Source organism: Ylistrum balloti, unplaced genomic scaffold (assembly GCF_031769215.1).
Source record: "Ylistrum balloti isolate Yb309-2 unplaced genomic scaffold, AGI_CSIRO_Ybal_v1 Utg369672, whole genome shotgun sequence".
Classification (NCBI taxonomy): domain Eukaryota; kingdom Metazoa; phylum Mollusca; class Bivalvia; order Pectinida; family Pectinidae; genus Ylistrum; species Ylistrum balloti.
This window is the reverse complement of record NW_026781917.1, coordinates 1033669-1059143: the sequence shown is the minus strand read 5'-3', so window position 1 is coordinate 1059143 and position 25475 is coordinate 1033669. Positions and strand designations below refer to the sequence as shown.

Sequence of the window (25475 nt, the reverse complement as noted above, 5' to 3'; positions counted from 1 at the left end):
AAAGAAATTAATTGTGACTTCATATGAGAATTCACCAAAATGCTTTACTTATAAATACCTCTATAAATATCTTGTAGACTGAACTTTTACAGTTTTACATAATAAATATAGACCAATGAAGTATTGTATATGTTTGACTGGAATATGTATGTCATGTCATTCTCTTGCTATAGAGACAAGAAGATATAGAAATATTCCAAGGGCACAAAAACATTGTAAACAGAGTAACTCTGTTACTGATGTTAAGGATGAATTCCATTTTTTTACTAATATGTAGACAATTCCGAGCCATTCAAGCTCTTTTTATCAAGAGATATTATCGGAGAAAACCTCCAGTCTTTAAGTTAGTTGAATTATTGAGTATCCATAATATTAAAGAACTTTGTATGTAAGGTAAATTTATCTATCAAGTTAGTAAATTGTGAAATCCCTAATTATATATAGAATGTGTACCAATAATCTTCATTCTCTATGTTGTATCATGTAAAGTATATGTAATATGAACTGATGGGCCTAAGGTCTAAAGTTGTAATAAAACTTGACACCTTTAACTATTCAATATTATAAATCAAAATGTTATTTCATAACTCACAATCAGAGGTATTACAGAAGAAACAGAATGGAATCACATGAGATGTGTATGTCTTCTACACGTTGACAGCCGAGAATGGCCCAGAATGGTGAAACCGGACAATGAACAAATTAAAATAAGGGCTTAAAAACCTATAACAAAATGTTTTGGTTTTCTGATATTTATTTCATAATGAAAGCATGGATAGGTACATTTTGACGATAATTTACTACAATTAAGCGACAATGTTCTATCTGAAAATCCAAAAGCAACAATGTTGATAATGAATAATAATGAGGCAAGATAGTCTGTTATGTCACACCTTATATATTGTCATCTTAAGTTGTAAGTTTTATGTCGAATAGGAACATAAGAGCAAGTGAAACATTCAATATCTTATCAAATTCTATACAATAGAACACATGAACAAATGTGTAAGTTAAAAATAGAGTCACTAGCCTACTGTATAAATACATATCCAGTTATAGACCAGTTTTAGTTACAGAGGATGTACTGCAGTAACCACAGGGTCATTAGTCTAAAAAGGACTCATTTTCAACTTTAATGTGTACTTACTACTATTTGTAACTATTACATTGAAAATCTATACAATGTTTACTAAAAAAAATAGTTTTTAATTATTTTGACTTCCATAAATAGATTTTGAACCATTCAAATTCAAAGAATATTAAGTAGCTAAAGTATAAAGAATTCAGCAGGTCATATGACTAATGCATGGAAATTCCTGGGGAAAGAGGTAAGTTGCATTGAAACAAATATTTCCTTTATACTGGTATGTAATACAAATAATGTACCGGTATTTTCTTTAATTGCTCAAAACGTTAAAATGGAAACAAATAAACTCATTGAAATATAATGTATAATAATAAATATGTAGTAAAGATTACAGTACAATATATTCGATTCTTATTTGCCAAAGAAACATATATAACAGTCTTTATCAACAATATCAATTTCAAACTTCAACCATGTTGATGAGGTTAAACATTTCAACTATTAACTCTTATTTTCTAGAGTTACTTCCCTTTGATAAACTTCCTAAATTATGATATTTCAAATCATGTTGAAATATTTATTTGATCAATGAATATTGGAGGAGACATTTATGATAGATTTCTGTCAATACTCATAAACTGCTTCTTTAATAAGTGGGAAATGACAAATTAAATCTGAATTCTAAATAAAAGTCACAGAGAACTTATTTCTGAATCATGTTCATCTGAGTACTGAGAAAAAATCATCTTAAAAAATCTCACAATATTAAAGTGAAATGAAACAAGGTTTAATAAATCCATTATATTTCTATAGTAAGTAATTCAGTGTACAATTATATTACATGTATATTTACAATTGAAACCAAATACAGTGTATGCAGGTCAGTATTTCCTCAAAAATTTGTAAAACTTGTAATAATGTTGTTTATAAAAGATTTGTTTATTATGAAAAAGTGTGTATTACAGAATAACATTTAATGATATGGAAAGAAATCAAGTTTCTTACAAATTTGCATTGATGAAAATTCTGAACAAAAATTCTGAGGTATGTAAAACTCATAATTCAACTAAAAAGACATCTGGTGCCATCAACTAAAAAGGAAAAAGAAAACACTTTTAAACATGAAACACAAGATAAAAATTAGGAAGAAAGAAAGAAAAAATAAATACCGGGTATCAGTATAATTAAAATATGTATCAGTAAATTGCATTGATAGGTGCTTAATATGTCCAAGAAAATCCCAGAAATTCTCAAAGATGATAATTTAGGAATAATTTAGGCATAATGTAGTCCACAGGTGAAACACATTTCCTGATATTTTCTTTTCTCTGCTTGGACACAAAATGATGAAAAGAACTCAACCAGCTAGAAAGATATTTAGGCTACTAGCTATGAAGACAAAAAAAAATGATTCACACCTGGCCTTAGATGATGTATGCCATGACTTTGTTCTAAAGACTTTGTTCTAGAAGTTCACCTTCATAATATCACTGGCTAGTTTTAATTACAACACTTTCTCTGTTGCCACTCCAAACCTTGAAACAAAATTCATCTTATAATGTGAACTTTCATTTAGAATAGCTGTAAACAATATTATTGCTAATCAATTAATTCAAAACCACAACCATTCTCTAGCAAATATTAATTAACAGGGTATGTGTACTTAAAATATAATTTTGGAATCCTCACAAACTGTGTATATATTAATGACAACAGTAAACAATGAATTCTTTTTCTATAAAACTATAGCCCTACATTATTTATGTAAGTGCTAAAACATTCAAGAAACTTTTGAAAGTCAAAACGATAACCACATGTAATCATGTTGGTTTTTATTTTTATTTTTTTTTTTATGAGACAACCTACATGAACAACCATGGAACAGATCTGAAGTTCCTCAAAAACATCTAGTAAGAAACTTGTTCATGCTGTTTTGATGACAAGACTGTCACCCACACCAGTGTGAAGCATAACAGCACTGACGCATACAGTTGGCAATTCTTTTACTGCCGCTAGATTTCCCTCAGAATGTTTCCAACATGAACATCAACTTTAGCAATTTATTCATCTTATATCACCACCAACAGATCAATTATTCAGACAGATCTTTCACAATTTCATCAATGTTTGAGTTTACTTTTTTCCCTAGCAATTTTTCAAATAATGTGTAATGAATTGAAATCTTTTCTGATTTTCCTTCCTTAGCTTTTATCACCCTGGAGACAGTTTAAAAATAAACGAAATGACTAGAAACATACAAATAAATTCATTTCAAAATGGCCAATTCCTTCTGACTAGTGAAGTTTCATTACTTTGGTGAAAAAAAAAATCTCATATTTCAAACTGAACATTACAATATTAAAAAGAATCAAAATATGTTGCAACGGCTCCAATCTGTTGTCAAAATCTGTAGTAGACATCTTTGAAATATTAAGGGAATTCAGATTCCATAAGGTATCAATAATTTCTTTTGTAAACTGGACATGTATGAACATGGTGTTATAGATACAGAAGAAAATATGACAAAATTTTCTGTACTTTCAAGGTTTTAATTGTGTTTAAAATTCCATTTACTGTTTATCCTGAAATTTGCATTATATTTTCCAGAATTGACTTTCTTTTATCTATCTAAAAATATTTGTCACAATCATATTTTCAAATGAATATATTTTCAATTTCTATCAAAAACCTCATAAAATTTGTTTTTATATTACAAATTTCTGTAAGCAATCCTTAAAAAGCAAATCTTGCAACACAAAATTTAATTAATTCACTTCAAATCCTAAGTAAATCTTTTGAAAATGCAAAGCGCAAACACTGACATATCACAAATTACATTAGCACCAAACAGACTGTACTGTACAAGAAAATGCACACACTTATCTCGCTGTCAGAGATATATACAAAAACTGATGAGATTTAGACACTCTCGGTGAGATTCGCAAATTTAGATCTATATATTCGTTAATTACTAATGGATCTGTACAAACACGTCAAACATCGCAAGAAAAATAAAACTTCTGAAAAATAAATTTGACAATCAACACTTAAACATATTATATGAAAGACATTAGCCATAATAATACTATTCATATTTGATAAAAAACATTTTTTCTTTTTCTTTCCATAATCTAGATCTGTATAGACACTACTGATGCACACATTATATGAGCACAGCATTCGTCTAAAATGTCAAAAAACATATTCGCATTAAGGAATTTCCTAATGTAACGATAGAAGGGTAAACCAAAACCTTTGAACATTTTGTTAAATATAAACTTCCATATTAACTGACAATGATTATTTTGTGACATAAATGTCAATTCATCTAACCATGGCGCTGGCATCAGATTTCAATTCAGCAATGTCTGCTGGAAAAATGGTCCGACGAACGACTTCCATGTTGGAGTTACTTGCCCTTTGCATCAGTAGGGTTTGGAAACTGCTGCGACATAGGAACTGAACTCAGTGACAGAATGTGGCGTTTATACGCAATGTGCTCACGGAATTGGTTGTCCGTGCCGTGAAGACGATCAAGGACTCCCAAAACTCCAAAGTTCTGTGTAAATCTGCATAAATAATGAATGAATTAAAGATAAAAATGTATATTTATAGCTGTAAATATTAAGTTTGGGAGAACACTAACCTCTATAAGCATATCCTTTAGTCTGAACCTATGAAATAAAGAATGAAGGAAGAGGTATATTAGTATGGAAAGACAGAAAAAACTCAAGAACACACACATCTCAAAATGTCCTATTCACCACATCACTTAGTAGGATTTAAAAAGATAATTTATGAATGTATGCATACAATGCCTCCATGTCTATATTATGTTTTCACATAAATTTTATAAGTTGAAATATCACTTCTGATTACATTTCTAGATTTTGCAAGTGGTTGTGAAAAGCAATTTTGCTTGCATCACTTAGATGTTTTATTTATTTATTTTAATAAAGGAGGCAGTGTACAATGAGAGGATACATAGCAGAGGAATAACGTTCCCTAGTGATTGGTCACGCTGGTGATGTATACGGAGGTTCTAATTATGTAGTCTTACCCGAAGGAGAAAAGTATAATTGGAGAGGTAATAACTGATTTAGCCACGTCAAGTGTGACACCTATAGATAATGTGAACTCTCACTGTGAAGTGGCAAGGGACCTGTGCAATCCAATGATTCAGGGAAGATCATATCTTTAGTGGACTTTATGTGGTGTTAGAATATCCAGAGTCATATTCAACAAGTTTCTCTCTATAAATACAGGTACACTTACTTAAGGTGATGGAAGTCGTGAGCCTCCGGAGAAGGTAGACCTGGGAAATGATAACCGCTGTGTGACACTGTGGTAGACCAAAGGGCAAGGGCAAACCACATCCAGGCTGTAGCCACATGGGAGCCCATGATCAGAGGTCCGAGTGCAATAGGGCCAAGGTTACTAATGCAGTGCTCTACAGGGTGGGCATACAGCGCGATGATCCCAATAGGGGCTGTCCATTCATGATGACGTTTGTGGATGAAACGGTAGAGCTTCGGGTGGTGAAACAGTCTAAAAAGCAGGGAAATTACATATGGTAAATTTTTCATATGATATATTAAACCTGGTCTCTTTTTCTATGTCTTACCTCCAGGTTATAAAATACATGCTGAACATGCTGTAAAATTAACTGTTAGGGGAGATACATGATTTAACCACTAGAAGGAGCTATGTGTTTTAATCATGGAAGGGAACTATATATATTTAACTAACCAGGCAGAACTATATGTTCAAACACCATAGAGGGAGCTATATGTTTAACCAACATATGGAGCTACACATGGTATGCTTAACCACCAATTTAACATCAAAGTGGAGCTTAATGATGCTCACCTATGACTGTAGTAGAATCCTACTTCTTCTACCAAGGAGAAGATGATGAGCTCCAGGATGACCCAGGGGAAGGATGGTAGCTCTCCCTGGAATTGACATCCTCGTTGGATCATGAAACACGTAAATGTGTAACAGAAAGGGATTCCTACAATGATCTGGTTGTACAGCACCTGGTTCACAGCTCTCAGTAGCTTCTTCTTATCCACCTAGCCAAGGAGAGGAACATGATATAATGAAAATTTTGTAGTAATAAAAAAATGCAAAATAAAGTTTAAGAGACAGATTTTGTCAATAACTTTAAGACAGAAAATGCCATTGTGGAAAATATTTGAGTAAAAATCATGTAAATGTTGTAATTTTTAAAAGTTTCTAATTTTCACTACTTTCCAGAATGGAATAAAATTGGGAAAAAATTATAGATACAGACCATGAACTGTTTAACATTAAAAAAAAAAACCCATTTCATTTGCGTTTCATGCATTTGGAATCATTTGTCTTCTGATCGTCAGTTTCTTTCCCTTTATATTTGAGATAATATTCCACTGGCATTCACCTGTGTTTGCATTTGCTTTTGGGATCTTTTTTCATTTGTGTTTGCCTCCATTTGCATTTGTGTACTGTATCTAGTATAAGATAATCAATAGGCATGTGCAAGAACGCTAAACATTGAATCAGATGCCAGTGTGACCCATGTGTTGTCCATGTTGAATCATTGTCTAGATGAAAGGCTCAGAAATGACAGAATCATTTCTTTGACAGATGAGCAAATTAACAATACTCACCTAATGATACATAATATTGTGTATTGAAAACATATTGTTCCATGAATTTCAACACTAGGTAACAAAATTATTCAGATCTAGATAATTCATTCTTCTTAGTTTTAAAGAAAGAAATCATTATATAACATATTTGAAATTTTTTAAGTTGATGATTAAAAAAATATTCATTCCATACATCTATATATATAAATTGACCTGGTAAACAAAAATACCTCATTAAAATCCCACTTTAATTTCAGGATGACCTTTAGCAAACTTTGAGTGTGAATGCTGCATGCAGTAGCATTTTTGTGTCATTTCTTTCAGATATTTCAAGCAAATAACTTGAAATTGAATTTATGCTAATTACCTCTTGAAGAGAAGAGGCTGATATATATTATCGTCAGAGAGGGTAATAAAATATCTTTAATTCAAGAAGCAGGTGTTTATGTGAATGAAAATCAAGTGTAGACTCTTTGTTCTTCACTTCCATAAACTTAAACAGGGTATCCCGCACAACTTAGGATTTTGTCAGATGCTGTTTAGGAAGTCTGTACAAAATCCTCTGTTTATATGTTCTTATGGAAATTGTTCACCCACACCCAATTTAGCTTTTGAATAAACATATGCTATTTAATTTGCAGAAATTTTTAGATCCAGCTGGATCAATTTACAAATGCTCGTGCAGCCCTGATTGCGTCATCACTAAATTACAAAGTCAACAGAAAATAAGCAGAATTAAGTTATCACATTGTAACCCCAGTAGAATCTCAGTGAACACTATACATTCTTGTGTGCTTACACAATACTTTGCATAAAATCTATGATCCTTTCAGTTCAGGATATCCTGATGGCATGTTTAGGCTGTGAGTATTCACACCAATTTCATTTGTCCAAACTGATCACAGGTGATACATTTGGATGCTAACAATAAAAGTTATTGGAATGAATTCTTTAAAAGATACAGAACAGCCAGAAATTTTGTAACTTGAAAGAAATATCCCTGTAAGTGTTTCTAGATGCCTTGTTTTATGATTGTTTCATTGAAATGCATTAAAAGTTTAAGACAAGCAGAGGTTACAAGCTACATTGTAGAGGTGACAAGTTACATTGTAGAGGTGACTAGTTACATTGTAGAGGTGACTAGTTACATTGTAGAGGTGACTAGTTACATTGTAGAGGTGACTAGGCACATTGTAGAGGTTACTAGTTACATTGTAGAGGTGACTAGGCACATTGTAGAGGTTACTAGTTACAATGTAGAGGTGACTAGGCACATTGTAGAGGTTACTAGCTACAATGAAGGGGTTACTAGCTACATTGTAGATGTTATTATCTACATTGTAGAGGTTACAAGGCACATTGTAGGGGTTACCACCTACATTGTAGAGGTTATTACCTACATTGTAGAGGTTACAAGGCACATTGTAGAGGTTACTAGCTACATTGTAGAGGTTATTATCTACATTGTAGAGGTTACAAGGCACATTGTAGAGGTTACTACCTACATTGTAGGGGTAACTAGATAGATTGTAGGGATTACTAGCTGAACTGTAGAGGTTACTAGGTACATTGTAGAGGTTACTTGCTACATTGTAGGGGTAACTAGCTACACTGTAGAGGCTACTAGCTACATTGTGGAGGTTACTAGTTACATTGTAGAGGTTACTAGCTACATTGTAGGGGTTACTAGATGCACTGTAGAGGCTACTAGATACATTGTAGAAGTTAGTAGGTACACTGTAGGGGTTACTAGCTACATTGTAGAGGTTACTTACTACATTATAGAGGTCGCTAGGCACAATATAGAGGTTACTACCTACATTGTAGAGGTAAATAGGCACAATGTAGAGGTTACTACCTACATTGTAGTGGTTACAAGCTACATTGTAGAGGTTACTTGCAGCATTGTAGAAGTTACTAGTCACACTGTAGGGGTTACTAGCTACATTGTAGAGGTTACTTACTACATTATAGAGGTTGCTAGGCACATTATAGAGGATACTAGCTACATTGTAGAGGTTACTTTCTACATTGTAAAGGTTACTAGGTACATTGTAGATGTTACTTTCTACATTGTAGAGGTTACTATTTACATTGTAGAGGTTAAAAGCTACATTGTAGAGGATACTTTCTACATTGTAGAGGTTACTAGGTACATTGTAGAGGTTACTAGCTACATTGTTGGGGCTACTAGCTACATTGTGGAGGTTACTAGTTACATTGTAGAGGTTACTAGCTACATTGTAGGGGTTACTAGCTACATTGTAGAGGTTACTTACTACATTATAGAGGTTGCTAGGCACATTATAGAGGTTGCTACCTACATTGTAGAGGTAAATAGGCACATTGTAGAGGTTACTACCTACATTGTAGTGGTTACAAGCTACATTGTAGAGGTTACTAGCAGCATTGTAGAAGTTACTAGTCACATTATAGGGGTATAGCTACATTGTGGAGGTTACTAATTACATTATAGAGGTTATATGTGTTACTAGCTACATTGTAGGGGCTACTAGCTGTACTGTAGTGGCTACTAGCTACATTGTAGAGGTTACTAAGTACACTGTAGTGGTTACTTGCTACATTGTAGAGCTTACTAGTTACATTGTAGAGGTTACTAGCTACATTGTGGAGGTTACTTTCTACATTGTAGAGGTTACTATTTACATTGTAGAGGTTAAAAGCTACATTGTAGAGGATACTTTCTACATTGTAGAGGTTACTAGGTACATTGTAGAGGTTACTAGCTACATTGTTGGGGCTACTAGCTACATTGTGGAGGTTACTAGTTACATTGTAGAGGTTACTAGCTACATTGTAGGGGTTACTAGCTACATTGTAGAGGTTACTTACTACATTATAGAGGTTGCTAGGCACATTATAGAGGTTGCTACCTACATTGTAGAGGTAAATAGGCACATTGTAGAGGTTACTACCTACATTGTAGTGGTTACAAGCTACATTGTAGAGGTTACTAGCAGCATTGTAGAAGTTACTAGTCACATTATAGGGGTATAGCTACATTGTGGAGGTTACTAATTACATTATAGAGGTTATATGTGTTACTAGCTACATTGTAGGGGCTACTAGCTGTACTGTAGTGGCTACTAGCTACATTGTAGAGGTTACTAAGTACACTGTAGTGGTTACTTGCTACATTGTAGAGCTTACTAGTTACATTGTAGAGGTTACTAGCTACATTGTGGAGGTTACTTTCTACATTGTAGAGGTTACTTGGTACACTCTAGAGGTTACTTGTTACATAACAGGGGTTACTTTGTACATTGTAGGGGTTACTAGCTACATTGTAAGGTTACTTTCTACATTGTAGAGGTTACTAGGTACATTGTAGATGTTACTTTCTACATTGTAGAGGTTACTATGTACATTGTAGAGGTTAAAAGCTACATTGTAGAGGATACTTTCTACATTGTAGAGGTTACTAGGTACATTGTAGAGGTTACTAGCTACATTGTTGGGGCTACTAGCTACATTGTGGAGGTTACTAGTTACATTGTAGAGGTTACTAGCTACATTGTAGGGGTTACTAGATGCACTGAAGAGGCTACTAGATACATTGTAGAAGTTAGTAGGTACACTGTAGGGGTTACTTGTTACATTGTAGAGGTTACTTACTACATTATAGAGGTTGCTAGGCACATTATAGAGGTTACTACCTACATTGTAGAGGTAAATAGGCACATTGTAGAGGTTACAAGGTACATTCTAGAAGTTACTAGTTACATAATAGGGTTATTTTGTACATTGTAGGGGTAAGTTGCTACATTGTAGAGGCTACTAGTAACATTATAGAAGTTACTAGTCACATTGTAGGGGTATAGCTACATTGTGGAGGTTACTAATTACATTATAGAGGTTACTAGCTACATTGTAGAGGTTACTAGGTACATTGTAGTGGTTACTTGCAGCATTATAGAAGTTACTAGTCACATTGTAGGGGTATAGCTACATTGTGGATGTTATTAATTACATTATAGAGGTTACTAGCTACATTGTAGGGGCTACTAGCTGTACTGTAGTGGCTACTAGCTACATTGTAGAGGTTACTAGGTACATTGTAGTGGTTACTTGCTACATTGTAGAGCTTACTAGTTACATTGTAGAGGTTACTAGCTACATTGTGGAGGTTACTTTCTACATTGTAGAGGTTACTTGGTACACTCTAGAGGTTACTTGTTACATAACAGGGGTTACTTTGTACATTGTAGGGGTTACTTGCTACATTGTAGAGGTTACTTTCTACATTGTAGAGGTTACCAGGTACGTTGTAGATGTTACTTTCTACATTGTAGAGGTTACTATGTACATTGTAGAGGTTAAAAGCTACATTGTAGAGGATACTTTCCTCATTGCAGAGGTTACTAGGTACATTGTAGAGGTTACTAGCTACATTGTTGGGGCTACTAGCTACAATGTAGAGGTTACAAGGTACATTGTAGAAGTTACTAGTTACATAATAGGGTTATTTTGTACATTGTAGGGGTAAGTTGCTACATTGCAGAGGCTACTAGTAGCATTATAGAAGTTACTAGTCACATTGTAGGGGTAACTAGCTACATTGTGTAGGTTACTATTTAGATTATAACGGTTACTAGCTACATTGTTGGGGCTACTAGCTGCACTGTAGGGGCTACTAGCTACATTGTAGAGGTTACTAGGTACATTGTAGAGGTTACTTTCTACATTGTAGAGGTTACTAGGTACATTGTAGAGGTTACTTTCTACATTGTAGAGGTTACTAGGTACATTGTAGAGGTTACTTTCTACATTGTAGAGGTTACAAGTAACATTGTGGAGGTTACTAGCTACATTGTAGAGGTTACTAGCTATATTATAGAGGTTATTAGTTATATTGTGGAAGTTACTAGCTACATTGTAGAGGTTACTAGCTACATTGTAGAGGTTACTAGCTACATTGTAGAGGTTATTAGTTATATTGTGGAAGTTACTAGCTACATTGTAGAGGTTACTAGCTACATTGTAGAGGTTACTTTCTACATTGTAGGGGTAACTAGCTACATTGTGGAGGTTACTAGTTACATTATAGAGGTTACTAGCTACATTGTAGGGGTTACTAGCTACAATGTAGAGGTTACTACCTACATTGTAGAGGTTACTAGCTACATTGTAGAGGTTACTAGCTACATTGTAGAGGTTACTAGCTACATTGTAGGGGCTACTAGGTTTAATGTAGGGGTTACTAGCTACATTGTTGGGGCTACTAGCTGCACTGTAGGGGCTACTAGCTACATTGTAGAGGTTACTAGGTACATTGTAGAGGTTACTTTCTACATTGTAGAGGTTACTAGGTACATTGTAGAGGTTACAAGTAACATTGTGGAAGTTACTAGCTACATTGTAGAGGTTACTAGCTATATTATAGAGGTTATTAGTTATATTGTGGAAGTTACTAGCTACATTGTAGAGGTTACTAGCTACATTGTTGAGGTTACTTGCTACATTGTAGAGGTTACAAGTAACATTGTGGAGGTTACTAGCTACATTGTAGAGGTTACTAGCTACATTATAGAGGTTATTAGTTATATTGTGGAAGTTACTAGCTACATTGTAGAGGTTACTAGCTACATTGTAGGGGCTACTAGGTTTAATGTAGGGGTTACTAGCTACATTGTTGGGGCTACTAGCTGCACTGTAGGGGCTACTAGCTACATTGTAGAGGTTACTAGGTACATTGTAGAGGTTACTTTCTACATTGTAGAGGTTACTAGGTACATTGTAGAGGTTACTTTCTACATTGTAGAGGTTACAAGTAACATTGTGGAAGTTACTAGCTACATTGTAGAGGTTACTAGCTATATTATAGAGGTTATTAGTTATATTGTGGAAGTTACTAGCTACATTGTAGAGGTTACTAGCTACATTGTTGAGGTTACTTGCTACATTGTAGAGGTTACAAGTAACATTGTGGAGGTTACTAGCTACATTGTAGAGGTTACTAGCTACATTATAGAGGTTATTAGTTATATTGTGGAAGTTACTAGCTACATTGTAGAGGTTACTAGCTACATTGTGGAGGTTACTTTCTACATTGTAAGGGTAACTAGCTACATTGTGGAGGTTACTAGTTACATTATAGAGGTTACTAGCTACATTGTAGGGGTTACTAGCTACAATGTAGAGGTTACTACCTACATTGTAGAGGTTACTAGCTACATTGTAGAGGTTACTAGCTACATTGTAGAGGTTACTAGCTACATTGTAGAGGTTACTAGCTACATTGTAGTGGCTACTAGGTTTAATGTAGGGGTTACTAGTTACAATGTAGGGGCTACTAGCTACACTGTAGGGGTAACAAGCTGTACGAATGGAGTTACTAGCGACATTGTTGTGTAGTTCTGCGTTATTGGCCAGGTTGCACATAGTGCAAACTGGGATTATAGTATGGTGAATGTCGGGTGGGTGGCTGGGAAAAGAGGTACCAGTTTTGTAGAATCAACTCCTCCTAGAGATTTTGATGTAGAAGCTTGAAACTTTGTAGGATGTTTATACATATGTTGAAGATGTGCTCCTCCTATTAAGGATTCATTCCGGATGTTTTTTCTGTATTTTCCAGGCTACATACTCAACAAATTAAACACCCTTAACTGTCTTATAAATACCATACACATTGCACTCATCCCGCAATGCGGCCAATTGTGGCTTTGCCCCATTTTAGATTATTTGTGATGAGAAATATTGTTTGCTCACATGGCAGAGCCATTTATCAAACTTAGCATCTGTTATGTTTATATCATGTAAGCCTATCAATGCAGATACTTGTGATTTACTGTCCAGGAATTTAGCATTGAAAAGCAGCAATGTGTTTATTCCATCAATAAAAGAAAGTACTTTCTTAAACTAATCTGTCCAGTTTAGAGAATTTTACAAATGAAAAAATCCTATGTTCCCGCCAATAGGTGGGTCATATGTGTACTGAAAAATGCAACTCCTTGAACAGTGCCACTCCCACACCTGAATACCTTTTTCCTACGAATGAGAAAATCTACACACAAGACAGTGAAAATGAATGGTCACCAAGACCTCCTACTGATAATCACATATTATCTTACAAGTGTGAGTTTATCAAGACACGCCTATTTTCATGAATATGCATATTTAGCACACACATGTTGATAACAAGGATGCTGATTGACTTTTAATGCTGCAAGGGCCTCACATCACAGTTCCTCTGTGAACATAGACAACTAGAACTGTCGCCTAGATGGCTGACCAATACCCCCTGCACACTGCAACGAGTCAATGGATGAGTTAAAGTGTTATTCTGAGAGTAAGTGACATAATCTGCATGTGCCTGCATTTCTGGAAATCAGAAGGGGTGGAATACATGTTGTTCATGATCAAGAGAGTCTTGCAATACTTACATCTTTATTGAAGTAATATTTTCCATTGAAGGGCCACAGAGACAAAAAAATGGTCACTATAATAAGTGGGTACTACATCAATCTCAAACTCATCTGGCAATCGGTTGATAATCAGAGGCCAGGATTGTGTTTCCACGGTAACAGTTTGGGAAACGTCTAATATGTCCAATTATTGGCCTTACTGAATTACATCTTTTTACTAAATTTGAATACAATCGGTCAAATAACTGAGGAGTTATGGACATTTATTAGAAAACTTGTTTATAGTGACCAGTTACCATGGCAACCAAAATTTTCAAAAAGAGAAAGGGGCATGCATATCTACACATGATCCTTAATATTCCTGTAAAGTTTCATCAAAATTGGTTTACAGGTTTAGGAGGAGCTAGCTGGACAAAATGTGTCTACAGACAGACGGACGGCAGGACAGACGGACGGACAGACGGACAACCTGATTCAAGTATACCCCCCCAACTTCGTTGCGGGGGGTATAACTATCAAGATCGCTGTTTCACTTCCAAGTATATATATATATATATATATATGCCTAAAGCTACACTAGTGTATAGGTAATATATACAATGAAGCAGAATGTTACAAATTTAGAATATTATGCACACCTAAACAGCCAGTTTTCGAACAGCAACATGATAAGAGAGTTTGATCTTTGCCCTTTTTCCTTAATGGTCATCTGCCTGTGAAAACCCATACGTGAGAGAAGTCGGATAGGTCTAAAACACATTGCTCAACTACTCATAGCTTACAAAGAAGACATTGTTGGTTTATAGAAACATTTTCTGCAAACCTGAAATCATTTTCTTTAAATATGCTACTACACAAATGCCATTACTTCAGACCTACTGCTTGTTGAAAAAGGAAATAAGATTTCAACTCACTTAACCCAAGGGACCTTGAAGATAGGTCAAGGTCAATTACTTGAACAAATTGGAAGACCTTCATCCACTTATGTTGAAGAACCAATATCAACAGCCTGAACCTTTTTATTATTGGTAAGAAGTATCTGAAGATTTTATTACATTTGTCACCTTTGAAAAGAAAAAAAGGTAAATCACATGAACAAAATTGGTAGCCCTTCATCCCAGCATGTCACAGATCCAATATCAGCACCTTTAACCTTTTGGTTATTGAGAAGAACTTGTTAAGATTTTGACATATTTGACATCTGTAACCTTCATATCTCTTCATCTTTGCATGCTACTAGGCACCAGTACACCTGGGCCTTTTGGTTATTGAGAAAAATTTGCGACCTTGAAAATGGGTCAAGATCACTCATATTTACAAACTTGGTAGCCCTTCATTTCTGCATGCTACAGGCTCAATACCAGTACCCTTGACCTCTCGTTTATTGAGTAGAAGTTGTTAAAAGATTTCGACATATTTGACACATGTGACCTTAAAAATACATCAAAGTCAATACTATTAACACACTTGTTATCCCTTCATCCCGGTAGACTACAGGCCCAATAGCACCCTTAACATTTTGGTTATTGTGAAGATATTGTTTAATGATTTTTAACATACATGTATGTGACCTTGACAGTAAGTCAAGATCATTCATTTTAACAAACATGGTAGCCCTTCATCCAATCATACCACAGGTCCAATATCAGCACCCTAGGTTTTTTGGCTATTGAGAAGAAGTCATTAGAATGGAAAATTTATGCACGGCATGCAGCGCACAACAAAAGACAAAACATGATGGCTATTGAACATCCTGACCATTTGAATCAGATCACCTAACAAAAGAGTGATTTTCGTTTTAAGTTATGAAAATGAGCCCTAAGAAAAATGTGATTTTATAGCAGCTACTTAAAACTAATTACAAGTTGAAAAAAATTATTCAGTATAATAGTACTATAATAATAACTGAAACAAAAAATCATTAACTGTGGGTATCTGTATTCAGATATCAGTCAAACTCTACTATTGTTTCTGAACATGACATTTATTCCATTGCTTGTACTTACTGGGACATTCTGATCCTCCTGGATCTTGTACTTGAGGAGAAAAGCCGGCCAGCCTGTTGTGTCAAGTATCAGCAGCAAAATGTTTCCAGCCCAGAAAACAACAAACGTGAATATAGTAGTCCCTATCAAAAGACAAATTTAAAACAAAATCATGACCCCTAATCAACATAGTCTGTCTGTTTGTGAGTTTGGGAAATCAATAGAAACTTTCCATGATCTTGTCTTTATTTACTAGTCTGGTCCTGATCAAAAGAAAATTAAAGATTTTATACTCTTATTAACTCTGTTAAATCCTATAACCGGTGATCAAAATAGGCTTAAAGTTTTATATATACACATAAACACATGAAAGTTTATTAATTGTTACCCAGAGTTCCCAGCCATATGTCACTGTCACCAAACATGTGGAAGATCGAGTTCCATATACTCTGCCAGAAATACCCTGATGCTCCCCACACATTCTGCAAATGCCTGCAAGGAACAGTTAAACACTGTAAGGTAGTCAACAGAAAGTGAGCCCTGATATTGTTCTTTAAAGTACTACAAAAATTGTGTTCATCGTACCCTGTTCAGTAAACACAATAATATGAAAGTAAATGATCAAGTCCTTAAGAGCTGTTTAAGTCCTCTTTGACAAGAAATGTAGAAGTCAGAGTGCATTCATTCATTCATGCTCAGCAACAGTCATTATAGAGACTGAGACTTAAACTAGTTGCATATATTACTCTTGAAACAACCTGGTTAGATAGAGTGAGGAAATTTTGACAAGGAGCATGGTTATTTATAACTAGGAACTGAGTTCCCAACCTAAATCACCACTGCAAGTAGCATGATTCAAATGTGTGTTAACATTCTCAGTGCCCAACAGATGTGTATTACACAATCAGTAAGCACGAAAATGTATCATTTTCATGAGATAATCAAGATTTCTTACAGCTTTGAATACATATGTATATGTCAAGCTCTTTTAATATTAAAACAAAGAACATCAAGTGTCTATAATGTCCAGGTACATAACTTTTAATTAAAGTTATTATCTGACTTCTTCAATTTTGAGATTAATCACAAAATGATTGAGAGGCAGCCATCTTGGATTTTGACAATTGTGATGTCTGTGTAAGACAAAATGCGTAACTTTCCCATGGATGTAAACATTATGTGTTATTAATACATTGTTTTAAGGTTTTAACATACCTGTTATTTGTGACCTTGATGGTGATGCAATTTATTTGAGGAAAAATTACTTAATCAGTTTCAATGGATTTTAGGAAGATATATTATGACTTAACCTTATCTGTTTTGATTCTAAATTGTTTTTAATGATCCTAAGAAACTGTTCAATGTAGAAAAAACTGAAGTTGCTGAAATTGGACGACAGATTGAGATGACTGGCATGTGCTGTGTGATCAGTTTCCTGCCTTAGCAGCTATTGATTATCAAACATTTAATGACTGAAACATGCTGTATGTACCCCTTGACAATGCCTCTAATTTGAGTCAGAGATTCCAGACTATCCTCTATCTCCAAACCCCCTGATCACAGGCTATGCCAGTGATTATGGAAGTTGCTGTTAGATTTTAACCTGGAGAGGGCAGTGTTGGAGGGGAAAGGGGATAGGTGAATGGGTGTTTTAGGCCCTAAACACAGAAACAAAAATATCTACATACATATATCATGTTCAAATGTTTTTTTCCATATGAAAAAAGACTTGACTTATAGTTATAACATGTTACAGCCATAGTGAAAACTACTACCAATAAGATTTCTTTTTGAATGTCCATGGCAGAATATGTTCCAAAATGGCTGCTCAGGCAAAACACTCACCATGTGACAGAGTTCCTGAATGCTGAGAAAACTACTATAGCACTGCCCACCACAAATAGACCCTTTTTGATGGAATCCATCAGCGTCATTCCTTGGGCCTTTATCCTGTCTGTACGAGACAGGCTCTGATCATGGACATCTTCACACTGGGAAGGCCCTGACACTGGATCCGCAGTATTACTCAACATGTTTTCTTCCTAAAACCATGTATAATGATACTATCAACCTGCAGCAGTGAAGCAACATGTAAGAAGGCTAAAAAGAAATCAATAAATCAATAAAAACTCATAAATTCTAATCAAATTGATATCTATTTATATTTAGATTTAAATCAATACACTTCCCAAGCTGTAATGTTTTAGACCTACTCACAGTTAAATAAACATCAATACCAATGTTAAAAAAAATTTTATTTTCAAAATAAAAACAATGACACCAGAAGGGTTTTAATTGAAACGTTTGAACTCTCAGTGATAAAAATCCTCCAATATACTTGTATATTAGATGCAATATATCAATATTCTGTTTTGTTGAACACTATTTTGCAATGTTTTGCAAATTAATTTTGCAATAAATCGCCAAGAAGAAAATATTGATTTTACAGACTATGAAGTGAAGTTAAGAGACAATTAAATGTGCGAGGTTATTCATGCAGAAACAGTTTACTGATCAGTCATCTGTTTATTCATAAAACATCGTTTTAATCCCATGTGAACCACTGTTAACAATTTCATTGCATTTTCTACTTGAGATTCACCAGTATGATCATATTTAAAGACATCGCTTGGGGACATTACCAGAACACCATCCACACAGCTGCCATCAGCTTATAATCACTCACGATCATTTGATAGATAACTTTGTGGTCATGACACTGTCACGTTTGTCAAACATTCAAGTTTACCACAGAATGTTTACATTACATAAATAATCAGAGTGTACAATATATACATATACATACAGAGTTTTTTTCACCACTCTGGGTCCCATAGCTTTTAAATTATGGAAAAAGCGTGACAAAATCTCAAATTGTGAAAAATAGCAAATACTCATATATATGAAGGGTTATCAAAAAAATGTTTACGCCTCACAAGGAAAGAACAAGATATGTGAATTTACACTACTTGATATTTCAACATAAGTAGTCGATTTTAACAATGCACACTTGCTATATACTCTAGCTTACCAGACATTGATACGTGATCAGTAGCACTCCCCTGACCAACATTACCAGCGTATCAGTAGCCTTAAATGTATTTTTCCAGTCTGGCAAACAAGAGGGGAATGTTCCAAAATAAGTGGAAGTTGTTTGGGGGCTAGGTCTGGAAAAGCAGTGGAAGGTCGTATCCACACTCATCCTCAGCTTCCATTACAACCTAAATGTTGTGCACTGCTGCATTGTCATGGTGAGATTGAATTCCTCTGTGGATTTACCACAGAATGTTTACAATAAATAACTGTTCAGTAGCTAGGTTATAGCCAAATACTTAGTTGTGCTGCCAAGTTATGTGAATCATTTCTTCACTGTCCAATATGGAAGCCATGACCTTGTGACTCTCTTTTCACTGACTTTTGTTTACCCTTCTAAAGCCAACATTCATCATAAGTTGAAATTCTAGAATAGAAACCATTTGGGTTGGTATTGTATGAAGTAAGCAAATCAACAATGGTGGTGGCTGACACACATGGATCTGTGAGCTTCATTGCATGTTTATCAAACATACGAGCAGCTTTCAACAACCGAAACTCTGATTTCTGTTTTGCCATAAAGAGTGCAGAATCTGGTGATTATCCCTTTGGTCAATTGACTTCTACCTCCAATTGCTAGTGTTTTCAAACTAATCCCTTTCCTCAAATCTCTTCAAAGTCCTACTTCTTGTCGATTTTTCCACTGTTTTTCCCCCAAGCTGATACCATCCCCGCACTTTTCTTAAACATCTGCTTGCAATTTGATACAATAAAGAAGTCAGGGTAAGGGGATCAAACCATAATGTAATGGATTAAACCATACTCGTAAATCATTTCTCTCATCAATTGGGACCGATTCTACCCTAATTATACAACACTAAACCATTTTCATGACAATGACTTTTTGTTGCAAATGAAATTGTCATAAAATGCATCAATTTTGGCATGCCATAGTATAAAATATATGTCTCTTAATAACAGGGTTTTTCTTCAGATGCAGACCTGACAGACCAAGTGTATCAATCTAATTTGGAAAAACTAGTAGCAGTTCTCCAATAAGTAACAAACACCTACCATCATAAGCATGTTAATTTCTCTAATTGATTTAAATTTAACAAATCCTCAAACTCAATTTTCTGAAATGTTAATTCAGTATGTCATCAAGTGTTTTACAATTCATAAAATATGATCTCAAGGAAAATTAAATTTATTTTTGACTTACTCAAATGGAATTGATCTATTTCATTATTACCTGAAAATGTCCGGATGAACATATTTCACACATAAATAGCCAAAACCTATGCTTGACACTGGTATATCATTAGCACATCATCTTCCATGACCTTGACCTTTCATCAAGCAAAAGCAGGGAGTAAATACCTACATCAATATCTACTTTACATTTTTGCGACATAAAGATTGTCTTCACGGTTTTTTAAAAGATGATGATCATATTTAACATTGATTTGATTTGTAAAGGTGTGAAAGATGTAAATTCAAGGTACTGATTCATATATATTGTAACGTTTAATCAATATATATACCACAACATGTTGGAAATGTGAGAATATTTATACACAAAGCTTGGTGCACAACAATGAATGAAACATATTGGCAATCACCGGTCATCCTGACTTTTCAGGTCAGGTGACATAACAAGAGATCCTAGAAGAAATATTGGCATCCACCAGTATTTATTTCATTTTTTTTTTTAAACTTGGATCTTTCTATTTCTCCTTTCTTTTGTATTTGTTCCTTTTTATATGAAATTTGTAAATTCCACTCTTTATTATATGAAATTTGTGAATTCCTCTCTTTATTACCGGTATGTGAAATTTGTAAATTCTTTTCTTTATTATATGAAATTTATAAATTCCTCTCTTTATTGTACGAAATTTATAAATTCCTCTCTTTCTTATATGAAATTTGTAAATTCCTCTCTTTCTTATATGAAATTTGTAAATTCCTCTCTTTATTATATGAAATTTGTAAATTCCTCTCTTTCTTATATGAAATTTGTAAATTCCTCTCTCTCTTTCTTATATGAAATTTGTAAATTCCTCTCTTTATTATATGAAATTTGTGAATTATATATGTGAAATTTATAAATTCCTCTCTTTATTATATGAAATTTATAAATTCCTCTCTTTATATGAAATTTATAAATTCCTCTCTTTCTTATATGAAATTTGTAAATTCCTCTCTTTCTTATATGAAATTTGTAAATTCCTCTCTTTCTAGTATGAAATTTGTAAATTCCTCTCTTCATTATATGAAATTTATAAATTCCTCTCTTTCTAGTATGAAATTTGTAAATTCCTCTCTTCATTATATGAAATTTATAAATTCCTCTCTTTATTATATGAAATTTGTAAATTCCTCTCTTTCTAGTATGAAATTTATAAATTCCTCTCTTCATTATATGAAATTTATAAATTCCTCTCTTTATTATATGAAATTTGAAAATTCCTCATTAGAAAAAGGCATTAAGGAAATACTACATATACAGTTAAAGTTATCAATTCAGTACCTCTTCAGAACCTCTGCCTGTCACAAAAAAAAAAAAAAATGGCCACCTTTTTTTTGTTCATACTTAAAATGGATTATGCACAACTAGGGACTTAAGGGAATCTAAATAAGAAGTGTGAGAATGATCCATCTCGATGTCCACCTGTTGGTCAACTTGTTTATCTGGTCAGTTCTAAAGTTCCAAAATTATGAACAACAAAAGTTAAAAAATTATTACTGTATATAATAATGCAAACTATCTGAGTCAACATCATCTAATCAGGACAAAGTGATTAAAAATGTGATACCAATTAGTGAGACAAGAAATTACAGATCGGTAAAGACGGCGGCTTGTGTCAATCATTGACATGTTGATTTAATATACAGTAAAACTTACTTGTGTCGAACATGCATGAGTCGAATACATTGTATGAGTTGAACGTTTCATTCGGTTCCGATTTTTTCTCCTCTTTATCTTAGTAAATTAAACAAAGATGAATCGAACACTGTTGAATCGAATACTGTGGTTGTGTCGAATGTATTTTGTGGTCCGTTCCTTCTAAATCGTACAAAAAATTTGATGTTTGTGTCGAACCTTCAGACGCCACATTGTCTCAGGTAAATTTTCCTGGTCAGTAATGAGTGTGATCGGTCAGTCGTAACGGTGTCAACAGGCCTCTATGCACAATGTAATTTCAGGGTATCGATATACCTGATCCTTTTGTTTATACAGGTGCACAGGAAAATATCTCATTTTACCAAGAACTATGCAATCAAACAGCCATTGAAATAAAAATTCTCATGTTTACTTTTTGCCCGTGAGTTGTTATTTTATTTGAGTGAAAATGTCAACATTTCAGTGGAAGTGTCGAAACGGGCTATAAATTAGGGTGAAAATTCGGGTTTGTCATTCATTCCACACTCTCAATCATGAGTTCAAATGAGCAATCTAGTGAAGGACCCAGGTCATCTGGGAGGATAACTGGATCATTTGAGAGGATGCGGAAGAAAGAAGAGGACAGAAGAGGAAACTTGATGTGAAAGATACGTGTTTGTGACAATGATGATTACAGTATCTGTCATTAACCTACGATTTATTTGTGTTTTAATCAAAAATAATTGTTATTATGAAATATAGATGTTGTCTTGTTCTTTTTATTAACACCTTGCTATCAGACACGATCGGTGAAAATAGGGTCAGTTTAAATATACAATGTCTCGATTACAGGCGATAGACAAAAAACACTGTTGAGTTGGACCATCGGATAAGTCGAATATTTAACTTGGTCCCATCGACTTCGACTTATCTGAGGTTTACTGTATATAACTATCTACTGAAACAAATTTTTGACTGTTCAGAAATGACAGGATTTATTCTATTCTCTTTCATGTTGGATATCACAATGGAGAAGCTGTGTGCAATTGTCTACTTGTGTATTGGTGAAAGATAGTGTTAACATATTAGTATGCGGAGTCTGCATTGAGTCTCATAACTACAGATTTATCATTTATTAAAATCAGCCTCCTAAGGGTTCATGACGCATATCTGTGAGTCTTACAACTATATAATTATTTATTCATCATGATAATCTTTGAGTAATTATCTTTTCAAAATGTATAGTGAAAGACTGTTACACTATGGCAAAGAATACTGATCACTTGCAATACTGTGAGAGTTTGGGGTCTCAGTTTGTGTTAGCTGGCACGCTCATGATGTGACATGAAAGAAAACTTCACTCATGGAGATTGTAATGACATGTGTGCCAAGCTGTCTTTTTCACTAGAGTAAAGTCTTCATGAAGCCGTCATTTTTCACATATGATACCGCAATGCATTATGACAATATCGAGTACATATCTTTTGATTTCACTTACTTTATTTAGTATTTTAAGATATACAACTGATGATGCTGCCCTCGAGTGTGATCACAATGAACAGGGCCACTAGCAATCAAAGAATATTTCACTCTCCATCACTCATTCAAATTACAGATATCAACATGAAACTTAGTAAAAAGGTGTATTGTGATCATATCTATGATGTTGCTAACTATATAGATTATTTTCGAATATTTTTTCTGAAGAGTATTTATGACTCTTACTGTTGCTGATTATCACTTGTTGCTGATTTTCAGACAGATAACCACTAAGTTAAGACATTAATGATCCCCAAATTCTATGTGTTAAGCCATATTATCCTGCCTCGGAGAGTCCTCTGTGAACCCAAGAATGCTAGTTTGTGACTGACACAAATCTCAATCTCAATATATTCATAAAACACCTTGCCTGTCAATTTTGGTGAACTTTTTGTATAATATTTTTATTGTCACGTGTTGACATAATGCATATATGTCTGTTTTGAAAAAAGGCAGCATTGTTTCTAGCATTCAACTGCCACTTATACAGATGATACAGATAGTTCCAAAGGATGTGACAATAGGGTGAAACCGCAATTGCCTAATTAAATGAAATGTCATATAAATCTTAAATATTTTATGAGAAATCCCACATAACAAAAAGATATCACGCAAAGAAAATCAGAACAGAAATCCAATTCAATTCAGTTATATGATATAAAATTTTAATCTCAGAGTATAAGTTAACCTAGCTCCCTCTCTCTCTCCACCATTTACTTTCTGTTGTGCATATGTGCTTAACTGTCTAAAAAAAAACTGGAAATGAAAACATACATTACTCTGTCAACCGGGAGGAGGGGAATCTTTGTATTGTTGAGGTGCATAACAAACTTACAATTTATAATGATAATTTTAAATGTGTTAGTACAAGGACTGCTTCTGCATCACCATCACCACCATCCCGCCCACTCTTTACAAAATGAAATAGGCAAACATTATCATCAACACGGATTACAAGTCCATGTCATTATTTGAAGTGACAAAATTATGATGATTAGCATTTTGCAACACGCAGTGTGATACCGACACCCTCGCCTGGTTATATAAACTTACATTTCCTAACCAGAAGCTTTAAGACCACTGACATACATTGCTGACTTTTTCTACTGATGAAAAGGGAAGATCTAGAAATACTAGTGTAGACACACACATCGACATGATAAAGCCCTAGATACAATGTAGCAAAAGTCCTCGGTTAGAGCAGTGAGTCTGGCGACCCCTGCTCTAGATCTCGAGCGGAAATGGAAATGACCGTACATCAGCGCGATATCTAACACATGGTATGCAATTTCACATTTTTGCTAGAAAAACAACAGACGCAAAATGTTCGCGCATGTCTATTTCGTTAGTTATTTCTAGTTCAAAGTCCACAATGTTTACAACGACACGAAAGGAAAGAATGTAAAACGTTACATTTTTTTGAGACACGACATCAATATAGATGATGATTTGAAGAAACTGACTCACTTTTGAATGGTCGCCCAGATAATTTATCTGCTCCCGTGTAACGGACTGGAAGCGCGTGTTGCTTGGCTGGCTGTCAAAAAAGGTAAACAAATTCACTCAAACGGAAGTGCTTCAACTATAGCATTACGCATGCTCAATATGTCTATTAAGGACACCACAGCTACATTTGTACATTTTATTTTTAACAGATTATGTAAAATGGACAATGCTTAAAATAAACGCAATTGTACTAAGAAGATGCATGTGCTGATTTATCATTTGAACGGCCCGCTTCCTGGCTTCATTTAAGTTGTTATTACAATATTTAAATATAAGTGTCAACAATAATTTAAAATAATCATATTTCTGATTAGTTATATTTATCCGCGATTTTTAAAAACATAATCGTGGATAGATAGTCAGAAACATTTGAACAAATCAGAATTCACCGATTCTTGGCAGTTCTAATACAGAAAGCGACGA

At 34.2% G+C, this 25475-nt stretch overlaps 1 protein-coding gene across 1 annotated transcript; it reads right to left on the bottom strand.

Annotated features, from left to right (window-relative positions):
- Positions 1 to 1911: 1911 nt before the first annotated feature.
- LOC132562675 (fatty acid hydroxylase domain-containing protein 2-like) lies at positions 1912 to 25084 on the bottom strand. Its single transcript, XM_060227433.1, has 7 exons — positions 25014 to 25084; positions 17936 to 18132; positions 16479 to 16582; positions 16112 to 16233; positions 5957 to 6162; positions 5363 to 5635; positions 1912 to 4656 (listed from the first exon to the last, which is right to left on the bottom strand). Exons 2-7 carry the CDS (start codon positions 18121 to 18123, stop codon positions 4497 to 4499), a joined length of 1053 nt encoding a protein of 350 aa, XP_060083416.1. The 5' UTR covers positions 18124 to 18132; positions 25014 to 25084; the 3' UTR covers positions 1912 to 4496.
- Positions 25085 to 25475: the final 391 nt, after the last annotated feature.